General features: G+C 47.7%; 1 protein-coding gene across 2 annotated transcripts in view; it reads left to right on the top strand.

The window, feature by feature from the left end:
• The window catches only part of LOC142587703 (leukocyte tyrosine kinase receptor-like), a 173,932-nt gene that overhangs the window by 71,206 nt on the left and 89,437 nt on the right, over positions 1–13,289 (top strand). For both annotated transcript variants that reach the window (XM_075698888.1, XM_075698887.1), the window contains exons 8-10: positions 2,120–2,167; positions 2,458–2,517; positions 12,288–12,447. In XM_075698888.1, coding sequence (XP_075555003.1) covers positions 2,120–2,167; positions 2,458–2,517; positions 12,288–12,447 — 268 coding nt within the window. The remainder of the gene's footprint in view (positions 1–2,119; positions 2,168–2,457; positions 2,518–12,287; positions 12,448–13,289) is intronic.

Raw genomic sequence — 13,289 nt, 5'->3', positions numbered from 1 at the left:
TTAAGGTTTACTGTGATAGCTACGGGACGAACAGCTTGCCGCGTTTACGGTGATGCGGTATTGGCCGGTCGCAGTGTGCGGCAGCCGCGGCAGCCTGACTCCAAGGACTCAGTGCGTGGGCACCGGTGTGTACGGCTTCGCCACAGATGACGCCAAAGTATTACGGACAGATAGCTTTGCTGGGTCTTCAGTGAAGCGATTTCGGCCGGTGCGTTTTGCGTCGTCGACGAAGCACTGAACCCCACGAGAGACCCGATCGAGCGCTTAGGCATCGCAGTGATGTCCGGCTGTTTGTGCTCGATCTCTTCATAACACTTCGGAATAACACTTCGGCCGCTCTGGGACGGTCCGTTTGCGGACTCGGGAAGCAGGAGGCTTGTCCTCCAGCATTAAAATGAGTAATAAAAAGAAAGAAAGCGCATATATGGCGCGAGCTCGAAGAACAACTTGGGCAGTATACGCTCCTGCTAAATAATTTCTTCGGTGCACGCAACATAACGAATCGCGTCCTGAAAGTATAGCACCCTGAAATTGGCATCGCTGCCGCGTGCGTGCCCGCGAAACTTCAGCCGTCAGACAACACCTGCGAGGCTTCGCGTGCGCTTGCGATTCACTTTGCGAGCCGATTAGAGAAGCTCCATCGCGTGCGCGGAAAAAAATTCAGTGCGCCTAACGAATGCTGACAGCCTGAATTCCTGAGGTGAAGGGAGCGTCGTAATTTTCAAGAACACAGCACTTTCTCACGCAATGGTTCCGGCTCGCAGCGTGTCTCCATCCTCTGAGTTTCGCGGCGGAGCGCGGTGTTCTTTGTGGGGCATCACGAAGCCCCACAACTGTGAGGTTTAGAAAAGAGTAGCGGGGAATGAAAAGATGCAAATGGCAAAAGGGAACAGGAAGAAAAGGATAGACGTGAGGGAGGAGAAGATGGATGAATGCATGAATGCATGAATGAATGAATGAACGAAAAAGAAAGCAGCGGCGTTACCACAGTTGCGCCGACATGTTTGTAGTCGAGCGTTCTAGGGAGCTCGTTTTCATCCAGAAGCCTCTGGCATCTTTTTCGACCGCCTAATCATTCCCTCTCAGCAGCGACCGAGATTTCCTGCAAAATCTCACACTAAGCCTAACAAGTGCTGCGTTATACCTGCGAGGACTTACAACACGGCGACGACGTAGACGCGATGATCTCGAAGTCGTGATTATAGCGCGAAATGCGAAAAAACCAACCAATTGTCATCGTGATTTCTCAACGTCCGCTCAGACGAGACGCTACACAAATTTAAAACACCACTTGCAGTACAAGTCGATCTGGCGCTAACCAATACGGAAATTGGTGATACGTGTGTCTCCTTTTTATTCCTTCGTGGTTCTTCTCTCTCTCGGCCATTCGTGGCGTCAGTACCAATCTTATCCTCAAACCTGATCAGGAGAGCGGAAGATTTTTCGCATCTATGACGGCGCATCTAGTTAAATGGCAAAATACTTACATACTCATATATCAAGCAATTCACTAATTCTCTAATTCTCAAACGAATTCTCTTATAAAACCAGTGAGAAAACATTTTGTAAATAAACTGGCGATGGACAACTCCCCTCTATCTGTTCCAAAGTGCAAGTGCCTATAACTGGCACTTTGATATAAAACGTTTCCGTGGCACGGTCAACCGCCAGCACTCCCCCCCTCCCCCTCCCACCGTACCCTTGCTAAAACCCTGAGCCATGCCTACATCTGTCGCGTGGCTGATTCCAGATAAAGTTGTTCGATCGACGCACCTCCAAAAGGCCTGCGGTAAACGCCACGGAGGCGCTTTGATTGGGGCCGCGTGTGCCGACTGTATCATCGCTGTATACCGTGGCCACTCCCATTGAATCGACAATGACGCCTGCGGTTCAGTGAGCCGCTGAACCTAGGAGCTGGTTCTCAAGTGTCCGCCAAGTGAAGCAACAGTAACTGGCGAAAGTTCGAGCTGTTTCGACTGCACCCGTAGCACTTGTATAGCGTAAATGAGAAAAAAGAGGACTGCTATGGTTTTCATTGGCATGTTTTGGATAACTGCGCTACTGAGCACCGGCGATGTTTCGTTTCCCTGTGTGATGCCCTCTCACTTACCTTTCGCAGGTGTGCCGGAAAACGAAACCAGGGAATATCCGACAGACACCAGTAACGGTGAGTACTTTCAACGCCATCGTACCCTCCATCAAATATCACCAGAGACGAGTGATATTCAGCATTCTGTGCGCTGAGAGTTCCGCGTAGTCTGCGACGCCTTCGTGTAATATCGCGGTGCTTTTACACGTGTGTTCGCAGTTCATCGTAATGTGTGACTTGAGGGATATGCTCTCTACATACTCTTTCGAATAATAATAAAAAAAATACTGAGCAAGACAGATTCAGCACACTTCATTGAATAAACGTGTACAATGCACTTACAAGCGTGTCTCGCTGTCTTCCCACAGATGACGCCATCCTCGAAGCTCCGCCACCCGAGAAGATCTACGAGGGGAACATCACGAAGAGTGAGTGCTCGAACTCCATTACAGCTGGTTATCTAAATGGTTAAAGCAGTCGCTACTAGCGTTTCGTACAACAAAAAATTACCAGAGGGAACTCCAACACTGCGTTCCCTCAGCTATCATGACATATTGTGGGTATAGTACTTGGATCTGTCCTATATGCGTCCTCGTGGCTTTGTACGTACTTGTGACCTCGTTAAAGCAAAGCTTTCCTCGCCTATCTTTCCACAATTGGGCGTGTCGTCATTGACGATGACGATTACGATGTTCCACTTTTATGGCGCGTAACCGCTAAGGAGGATATAGAGAAAAACGCGTGGTAGGAGGTGCCATAAAAGATGCTCTTATTCGAGAATGAGACACGATTAAAAATACAGTAAAAACATAAGTACAGTTTAAAAAAAGAGTACTAGAATAGTATGCGATTAATCAGTCATACTAAATGGAACAAAATCTTGAAATAGGTTCTAAGGAGGGAGAGAACAAAGACCACGTTAACGCAAGATTTGGAGAAATAAATTCAGCGAAATTAATAGTAAACAGAGAAGGAGGGAATAAATCTGCAAGAAATAAAAACTAGCGCGGTAATCGTTTTATTTCAGTGAGAAAATACAACACCGCGCTTCAAGCATCCCTGTGTCTAAGCCTAGTTTCGAGGCCGCAAATGATAGCTTTACCGGAATACTTAATCCCAATCCAATCTTACACGAATCGGAGCTTCCACGTGGCGGTGGACGCCGTCGTCGACTGTCTCGTGAAGTTTAAAATGGACGCTACCCTAGCCGCCGTACTGGCCGTAGGGTACGTACGGTCACTTTCGCGAGGCATCGCATGACTCGGCACCGGACACGGCGGCATATATGGATACAGTTGACGGCGTTTGTGTCGCTGTGCCCAGTTCGCTGTCTTCACACACTGCCAGGTGAATGCTTTCGACCGTCTACTTAGTCGAGTCCGGTTCCTACTGACGCGAAACTTCGCGCGACTACGATTGCACCATTGAAAATGATCGCACGCCAATACCAGCCCCCGAACAAAGCTTACATTTGCTCGGCGAGGTATGTGTCACCGCCGTGGGTAATGACCGTTACGGTATGCGTTTCACCGCTCAAATCTGCTGGGAGGTTCTTATCGTGATGCCCCATTTCTCGTCTTTGCCGGCTCGTCGAAGCTTCGCTTACGCCGATTTCCATAGTGCGATGTGCTTGTACATTCTTATATATATATATATATATATATATATATATATATATATATATATATATATATATATATATATATATATATATATATATATATATATATATATATTTGTTCTGTGTACGCTCTTCGCTTCCAACTTATCAAACAATCATCGTTTTGTAAACCCATAGAAGCAACAAGTCTCCACGCGCGTGCACAGGTATTGCAAATTGTTGCACTTGTAGCGCAATGATTTGATAAACACGATCAGTTTTCAATCTTACAAAGCAGTTTGAAGTTGGAAGGATGAAATTTATGGCAAATACACGCCTACTAGTCATCGCTATCATGCTGTCGGAATAGCCACGCTCGCACCTCCCGAGGCCCCTGGAATTTCGAAAAGTAGCGAGAGGCTTTGATCTCGGCGCCATGCTACGCAATTATATCACGATGATCATGGTATGATGATGATGATTTATTGCTATGCCCTATGAAACCGGGCGGTGACAAAGAGCCACCTAGCCTCCTTTAGTTACTGAGCTTTGCTGCACATGCTTTTAATTCTAGCATTTTTGTATACCTATCCTTATTGTTTCTTCTCTTCCAGAAAACTTATTTGCCTGCCTTGTACCCCTACCTATGTCTGTAATGGATCCGGTCCTATCCATCTCTTCTCTGTTTTTTTTTCACCAATGCTCTAAACGTGCCTTGCTTATCTCGACTGCTGAACGGTTGATCCTTAGTTCCGTCCACCTTAAATCCGAGCGCTTCTGGAAGGTGTACGTTACCTACAGGTCTCACTGAGTGAATCCCTTCGCATTCCGTTACGATTTGCCGAGTGGTCTTCAGATTTTTGCTGCTGCGTGCACATGCGTCATCTTGTTTCGAACATTTGCTGCAGAATATTTTTGTCCTCAGGCAACCAGCTCGAGCCTCAAATAGCAAGGCACTTCCCTTCGTGTTATCGTACAGATTTTTCACTTTTCAATTTCTTTCTCCTCATTCTCGTAAACCTCCATGATCTTTTTTTTTCTCTTCCATTCTTTGCATCCAATACACTGCCTCTGTTTCTCTCACCTTGTTTTTTGATGACTCCTGGTCGTCTGTTCACACTTTCAGTTACCCCGTACTTCTTCCCCAACGTTCTCGATCTCTTCCTCCATTCTGTGTCCACGCTTTTCAGGCGCAGAAACTTGCGCACTTTAGCTGCCCATTGCTAACTTTGACGGCAACCTCAGCGCGCACCCTGGTGCGAACTAGGGGCAGCCAGCAGGCCGAGCGGGCCTCACCCCCACGCAATCCGCCTCTTTCATGGCGCGACGGCGCATGCGCCCTGCCCTAGAGGATTAGTCGCGAAACGTTTTGGAAGGGTCGCGCGCGTGACCGCACGCCGAAACGAAAGGTCCCCCGAAAAAAAAAAAAAAAGCGCTCGGACGCGCGTTGCTGCAAACACTCGTGCCGTGTACTGCGTTGAAATGGTTGAAACTCTACTGGTAGCTCCAAGTCGGTGCTGTGCCGAAAACATGCGTAGCGTAAGGCTGCAATCGTCCGAGTTGTCCGGACTGCACGGAGAGCCAGGTAGTTGCAGCCTTTAGCGAAAAACCCGTGCGTTACACTTGGGCGATCAAGGCAGAAAGCTGGGCTAATTGGTGTGTCATCACTATTCAAAAGGCTAGCGCAAAATAGCAGGGACAAAGACAGAGAAGACGACAGGACGAGCGCTCGTCCTGTCGTCTTCTCTGTCTTTGTCCCTGCTATTTTGCGCCAGTCTTTTGAATAATGATTACACTTGGGCGACACTTAAGTACATCCCGTTGCTGACGAAGTCTTCTGGGAGCGTCGGCCCTCACTTGCTGGTGGTGGCGGCGCGTGCCTGACTGCACGTGCTCGTAAGGCGCGGCAACACCGGGCCGATACGAGACCGACACGACGCTCACTCCAACGACTGACCCACTATTGTGCGTCACTGAAACGATTTTATCATACCAGGTCGACAACGTTGCAACCGATGAGCGCGAGTTGTACTGCGACTGGCTTTCTTGCCGACGGCACCGGCAAAATCAGAGTGCTGACCATCGTTCAACCGAACGCAGTGTGATCAGCTGTCGAACAGACAACACGACAGCGACAGCGTCTTCGCTTGTATATATAATTAATCGTGCTCAAAATGAGTCAAACACGCCTAACAAGTTGAAATGTACAAGCTCCAACCTTCTCAAGCCGTGCCCATGAAGTTTGAGCCAATGCCGATCCTGTTTAACGAAGGTTAACCAGGTGCCGTCGAGTTCGTGCACCCGCTACCAGCGGACGTGAACTGAAATGTAAGCAGTTAAATCGAACGAAACTGCTTTTATAGTTCAGTTCTGGCCTTAGCGATTTGAAATCAACTACACTTCACTTCGCACGGCGCGTACACAATAAGCGGTAAGCGGCAACACAGCGCTGTGCCAACATCTGTACGTCACCGTACCTGTGTGCTGTCGGTCGCATTAGCTACGTACTTGGGTGAGTCTATACGTGTTGCTTTGCCGACACGTTTCTCAATCTCGGAGATGCACTGTTTGCCTTTGCGTCGAGCGGCAAGCAAGGGACTGTGTATTCGGTATACAGCAGCATAAACAACCGCCTCGCTCAATTATACCAACGCCGTGTGAGCGATGGCATCCGCGCGGTCTCGTGCGTACAAGACGGCCTACAAATAAGCATTGATGCGAGCACAGTTTCCTCTAATAATGCTCTATGGAACGATAAAACTGTAAGAATGATGGAGTTAAAGAAAACCGAGGATCAGAAATAGATTAACAGCCCGTAATATGGTATCTGGAACATACTAGCCGTGTTTAAGTAGTTCGGCCGCTCATATTGAGTCGTCTCAGGGTGTAACAACACGACACATATGCACAGATATGCATGCTTTGCTACATTTTGACGCTATTTTATATCAGCGATGCACCTTTCCCGCAATATTTGACGATAACAACGATCTGCCGCTGCAGATGTCGACATAAACAAGTGCACCGCTTTCATAAATCCGACGCAGAAGGCTGCTCTCGAAGACTTCTTGAGTATGCGAAAAATCTGAATAACGTGTAAAAAGAATACAAAAAGCGATGTCCAAGTGCAGAAATCAGTGACAAATTCTAAGGCAGCCGTGCCACCAAACGGAACTCAGCGTGCCTTTATCGGCCGCACTGTTCGCAGAACAGCGCACTCAGGCCTGCCCACCCAGTTGTCGGTGAGTGCTACATGGCTTTCAGGAACGTCATGCTGTCCCGAAGAAGCCATTAATAATGATTCGCGATCCACGAAACGCAAAATCGACGCGCACTCAACGTGGGCGCAGGTACACACACCAACCGGCGAAAGCCCCGTGACCCTTCCAAAACGTTTTCAGCGGCGTGCGGCAGAGGGCAGCACAGGAAAATGAAAGAGTCGGATTGTTCTCCGTTCGCAACCAATTAGCAAACGTCCATACGTAGCTCCCACAATCGCAAAGGTAGCATCGATCGGCAAGCGGTGTCCCGAACTTTGTCAATAACCTGGTTCTTCTCCGCTTGTCCACGCTAGAGGAAAGCGAAAGCTAGGAGCGAACGGATTTCAAAGAGACGCCGAAGTAGCGGATTTTCCACCTAATGTCACAGTTCCGCTTGATGTAACACGGCGCATCATGCACGCGCAAGCCACGAAGGCGCTGCCGACAGTTGTCCCTACTCATAAAGATCCAAGACTCTTAAGTTCCCGTGGACACTAGCGCCCTCTAGTGACTAATTTTGTAACAATGCCCGTGGTCACAGCAAATGACGGAAATAAAGGTTGACGCATGCCGCCTTTATATCATGTCCCCGGAGAGCAGGCCGCTTAACAAGACTTACGAGGTAATCTTTGGCGCAAGATAAGTGACTACCTTTAGCAACGATAATGAGATTACAAGCCCGGGAATAGGGACGAAAGTAGTATCGAATAGGCGCACACAGGCAGAGAGGTATTAGGTCGCACAGCGTTCGAAAGGCTGTGCAACGTTAACGAGATTCAGTAGAGTAGGTGGCGCCATCTAGCGGTTGGGCATTCAGAGAGAGTCACTTTTGACTCTGCGATTCACGTGCGCGCTGTAGTATCGTCGCCGAGTTGGGGTCTTCTTCTTTTTTTTTTTTTTTTTTTGCGTCGCGTATTTTGCTGACGCTGGCGCCGCGTGCATTTATTTGCTTTCCCAAGCACGTTGCTCGCCGCCTGCCTCGCTGTTGCGATTCCCGCAAATCACGTTACCCCCCATTTGCATCCGCATAACCTCGTTAGCGGTACTTCCTTTTTGTTTTTTTCATCCGTTTTCGTATCTAAATGAGCCCACCTTATTTTCTTTTTTCGTTCTCTCCCTCTCTCTCTCTCTGTCTTTCTTTCTCTGTCTGCCATTCTTTGGTTATCTGTGATTCGTGAGTGGGTTAACGACTCGCTAGGGCCTTTTTTTTTTTTAGCACGTAGTTACGGGATCCTGTCCGCAGTGCCTTTCAAACGCGCCTCCTACTTTGCAGTTGTCCTTTTCTCTTTCTTCTTTATTTTTGTCGCGAATGAAACGCTTCAGAAGTGCGGGAACGAGCGTTTTTTTCTGGATTTCCACTTGGTTTTCCAATTCGCCGCGGTTTAACCTTTCCTTCAAAGATTTCTTTTTCCTTGTTTCTTTTCGGGGGCGGGGGGATGGGGGAGTGTTTACGGTTTCCTTTCTTCCTTAATGGACTATAGGGCGAATCTCTTTCTCGCAGTTAATTATAACGTGACCGGCGGGAGAAGCTGCTCCTACTTTATATTCTGGGGCGTAACGTCCCATAGCAACACACGGGCCGTGACATACGTCGTTGACCAGTGCATCTCCGTTACTTCAACAGCGTGGTTCATCAGGGGGCACTTTGCTTAAACTTAAATTGAGAATTCTTGTTTTCGAGTCTCTAACCGGTACCGTAGCAGCTGATATATTCCAAAAATCGCATTTGTTGCAACTCCAACCCGACTAGGTTTGCCTCGAACAACAATTTATTTTATTTTTTACTACCATATGCGCGCACGTATAGTATGACAAACATACGACTACTTTTTCGGCTTCCCAGTTTTGGAATGCTGTACCATTGAGTACTAAGCAATTATTATCCTTAGGAGCGTTTCAGAAAGAACTTGTTTCATTTGTTATTCACTCTTAAGCGTTTTGTAACTAATACGCACTGCTATATTGTAGTCGTCCTTTTTTTCTTTTTAGTTATTATGTGCCCTTGCATTATTCACTGTGTTTACATTCATACGGTTCATATTACTCATGCATAGTTGATGTGTTTACATTGTCACAACTGATTACGTAATGCAATTTTGTTGCCAATTTTTAAAATTTATCTGCACTTTCAGCTTTGTGCTGTGGAACCGTCTTCTTTATGTGTACCCCAATGCGTGTATTTGATTTCAAATAAAGATCTCTCTTTATGAAAAAGAGAGAAAAGAAATACGAAGGGGGCTCTGGTTTAATCTTAACTACCCCATCTTCTTTTGTTTTCTCCTAAATTTCCTGCGCACGGTACGCGAGGGCTCAGCGTTCCCATGATGCCGCGGTCGGAAATCGAACCCGGGACCTCCTTCTCAGGAAAACAACGCCTCAGCGACAGAGCTAGCACGGCGGGTGCTGCTACGTATTTGTTTAGTTTTCTTCTTTTCTTGCAAGGCCTTGTTGAAAGACATTTCGCATTTCTCCCAAGACGTTTTCTGCACGGGCACAGCACCAGCAATAAAAGCCAATAATAAGTATCACAAAGTTGGGTCCCAGATGACCTCAAGCCGCTTTGTCCTTTTTATTTCGGGTTCATGACTACATCCACTACTTTATGTTACAAATGTAAAAAATAAAATAATACGATGTAGTAATACAAAGTAGCCAGAAACTAACGCGAATTGCTTAACACAAAAGCGCTATCGCAAGAAAGCTACAATACGAGAAGTCGGCTGGCTCGGAATACATTTAGAACGGGGCAACAAATAATCACGTGTACTGAAAGAAAGAGTGAAGGAAAAAAGCAAAATAAGAAAAGCGTAGTTGATTTCGGAGACGGAGACTCAAGCGTCGAGAGTCCCTCTTCCACTAAAAGCCAGCACGGCGACCCTTTTGCTGCCCAAGTGCTCCGAGGTGCCCTCGAGGGTCCGACGCAGGTTCCCAAGTTGTCTGACTCTGCGCTATGGCTGGGGAGCCGACTGCGCGGAGTGACCTGCCCTCCCAAGGGGATTAGACTGAGTGCGCCGGCCATAAAAGATACATTGACTCGGGAGTCGGACCTCCCCTCCCCCTCCCCTCCACCCCTGAAAGAAGGGACCGGATGTGACGGAACGTGTAGGCTTTCTTATACGAGCTATATAAGCCCCGGTGTGAACACACACACACACACGCGTCTCAACGTCCTCGGTTAAAGTTGGGGTAGCACGAAATCAGGAAAGCACGTCTAACATTATTTTCCTAAATATTTCGTTCGGCACAAGGAAAAATCCTAATTCATGTGTCTGACACGTGAATTACTTCTCTCCACCTTGCGGGTTTCCGCAGAACTACTACGTCAAACTCTTGCCCTTGCTTCGTGTTGTCGACAAATTCGACTTCGCCCTGCCATCTGCTAGCCGCCTGGTTAGCTCAGATGGTAGAGCGGCTGCCCCGGAAAGGCGGGTGGTCCCGGGTTCGAGTCCCGGACCAGGACGAATTTTTCTTCAACTATGAGGCCTTTCTTTCGAGGAACCCGTATGGGTTTCCTTTGTAGCAATTGCTACGTACGGGTGGATGTCTGATTTCCCTTTATTCACGTCTAACATTATTTTCTTAAATATTTCGTTCGGCACAAGGAGTAATCCTAACTCATGTGTCTGACACGTGAAAAAAAAAAAAAACGCGAACGACTTACTGCCGCACGAGGCAGTTCAATAAGTATTTCCCATCGTCCACTTTAGGGGAGTGAAAATGAGGAAAAGTCAGTCCCTAATACATACATCCACCGACCAGGGTAAACGTAAAACTATTCCAAACTTTTCTATTCCAATTATGCAATCAGCCCTCCGGGATTGGTCAGAAACTTTTTTGGGCAACCCCCACTTCGCCTGTCTTTCCCGCGACGTCACGAAAACCGCCATAGCTGCCCATCTGATATGACGTGTACACAGTGATTATGCATGACTGGACCGAACAAAAGAAAAAAAAGTTATGTCTGATTCGACACCTTTTCCCCTTAGACCTCAGCTATTGGTCAAAAGTTAAGGCTGCACCCACTCCACCTGTCTGTCACGCGACGTCACAAAACCACGAAAACTCACCGCCTCAAAGGGACGCATACCCGTTAAAGATGCATTATTATGCCGAACAAAACTGAATTTTCTTCTGAATAGCCGCAGGCTGCCCCGTTCCGAAAGGAATTAAAGATGACTGCCGCCGATCGCTCTGGCACTGGCTACTCGCCCCTGCCGGAGAGCATGGGTTTATTTGCCTACAATAAAACTTTTTGCGTGGCCGTGTAACGTTTTCGAGAACTTTCGGCTTGTTTACGACCTCGTTCTGTCAACCCTTCTTTGCTGGGGATCCGTTTTAGCGTCATTCTTAAGCTTTCGTTGCATGCCGCCGCGAATGTCGACGAGCCATTGCAAGCTAAGCAAGAGAAAGTGGGCCAATCGCAGACGCCGGCACCACGCTCTTCATCCGGTTATCCATATTCAGTGCAATGGCTCGGCCCCAGCGAATCCCTCTCCACTTGAGCATGCTCCTCGCCTCTTGTGAGTCAATTAGATAAGTCAAGCCGCTCGGTGCAGGCAATGTTATTCGTTTTTCAAGCTAACAAAAGTGACCTCCTATGAACGAGGGGATCATTTGATTGGTTTGTTCAGACAACCCTGTGGGTGACCGCCCGATGCTTACGTCGGCGGTTACGCAAATTTGACGTGAGGAGACTGTGAAAAAATATATTGGAATACTTTTACGTTATGCAGCCCCAGCGCGACGTACTTCCGCCATGGCTTTACGTTTATGTCGGTGTCGCTCTCCTGTAAAGCATCAGGTCAACACTGGGCCCATATCTATCTATCTATCTATCTATCTATCTATCTATCTATCTATCTATCTATCTATCTATCTATCTATCTATCTATCTATCTATCTATCTATCTAGCTATCTATCTATCTATCTATCTATCTATCTATCTATCTATCTATCTATCTATCTATCTATCTATCTATCTATCTATCTATCTATCGATGTAAACACGTATTTACCGAGTATTAGTTTCTTGTGTTTTCCTTATTTGGAGAATTTCTTTCGTTTCTCTGTGTTGTTGAAATACTTTTCCTTAGGCCCTGAACATTCACCCCATTATATTAACCCTTCGGGCCTTGCAGTCGGAGGCAAATGAAATTATATACGGTGTCTATGGGACTCTCATGTGCCTTTCGGTAATGAATTTCCCAAACGACTTCAATTTCCACGCACACACACACACACACACACACATTTACAAACAAAAATCCTCGACTTCTTCGAGGGAAGCAGCGGTGCACCAACTCCTGTGGGCTCACACGTCTGCTTACCGTGCTGCAGGCTACGGCTTCGGCTCGTGCGGCGTGAGCGGCCGGTTCGGGCCCACGCCAGCGGACTGCGCCGCCTGGTACGCCAACAGCAGCACCCGCGTGGCGGTGCTCACCAAGAAGCAGCAGGCGGGCGTCCAGGTGTGGACGGTGCCGGACTCGGGCGTATACACGTGAGTAACGCTTCCCGTGGACGCGCATGCGCATCACGGCTGTGCGTACACCGAACAACGTGTAAACGGCTCGTTGTATACTGCAGCCAAAGTCACCTGCCATCTACTTTTCCCCACTTCCCTGTCGCTCTCCTTTCCCCTTACCCCGGTGAGGAGGAGGAGGCTAGGGACACGCTATCCCGCAGACCTCTCGTCCTTTCTTTTAAATAAAATATCTTCATTCTGGTACCGCACCCCTCGCCCCAACTTGCTGGGCCGAGCTACCTAAGGGGTTGCACAAAATTGCGACTCGTCTTCTCCACGGTATCTTTCTCTCTCTGAGGTATAAACGCAGGGGTTCCAGCAAGGCCTCGTCCTGAATGGTTCGCGTCCGAGCTAGCGTGGGGTTCATGGGCCGACAAATTCATCGTCCAATACTGGCCGAGATTAAGCCCGCAAAGCGCTAACATCCATCTCAACCAAGGAAAGTTGAAAGAACTTGTTCCCCTTTATTCCTGATCACACAGAGTACATTCATACGAAAACAAGAACAAAAAGCGATGAACGTTTACTAGAGTTAGAATAAATAGATAGCAATAGTTTAGTTAGTTATTGGTTTGCTGAACTATCCACAATGTTAGGCTTTTGGGTGGTTGAAGGGACGCGAAATAGGAATGTCGGGTTAACTTATATTCGTGCATGGCGCGTCTGCAATTCTAGAGGGGTTACTCTTACCATGGGAGAAGGCTTATACGGAAGTAAATAAGTAAACCAGTATGAACGCGCTGATCCGGGCTGGTTGGTACATCGTTAGGACGGAAACAAACAACGCTTGCACGAGACGAAGTGGGGACGACAGACAA

This window comes from Dermacentor variabilis, chromosome 7, assembly GCF_050947875.1.
Source record: "Dermacentor variabilis isolate Ectoservices chromosome 7, ASM5094787v1, whole genome shotgun sequence".
NCBI lineage: Eukaryota > Metazoa > Arthropoda > Arachnida > Ixodida > Ixodidae > Dermacentor > Dermacentor variabilis.
This window is presented reverse-complemented; position numbering and strand designations above follow the sequence as displayed.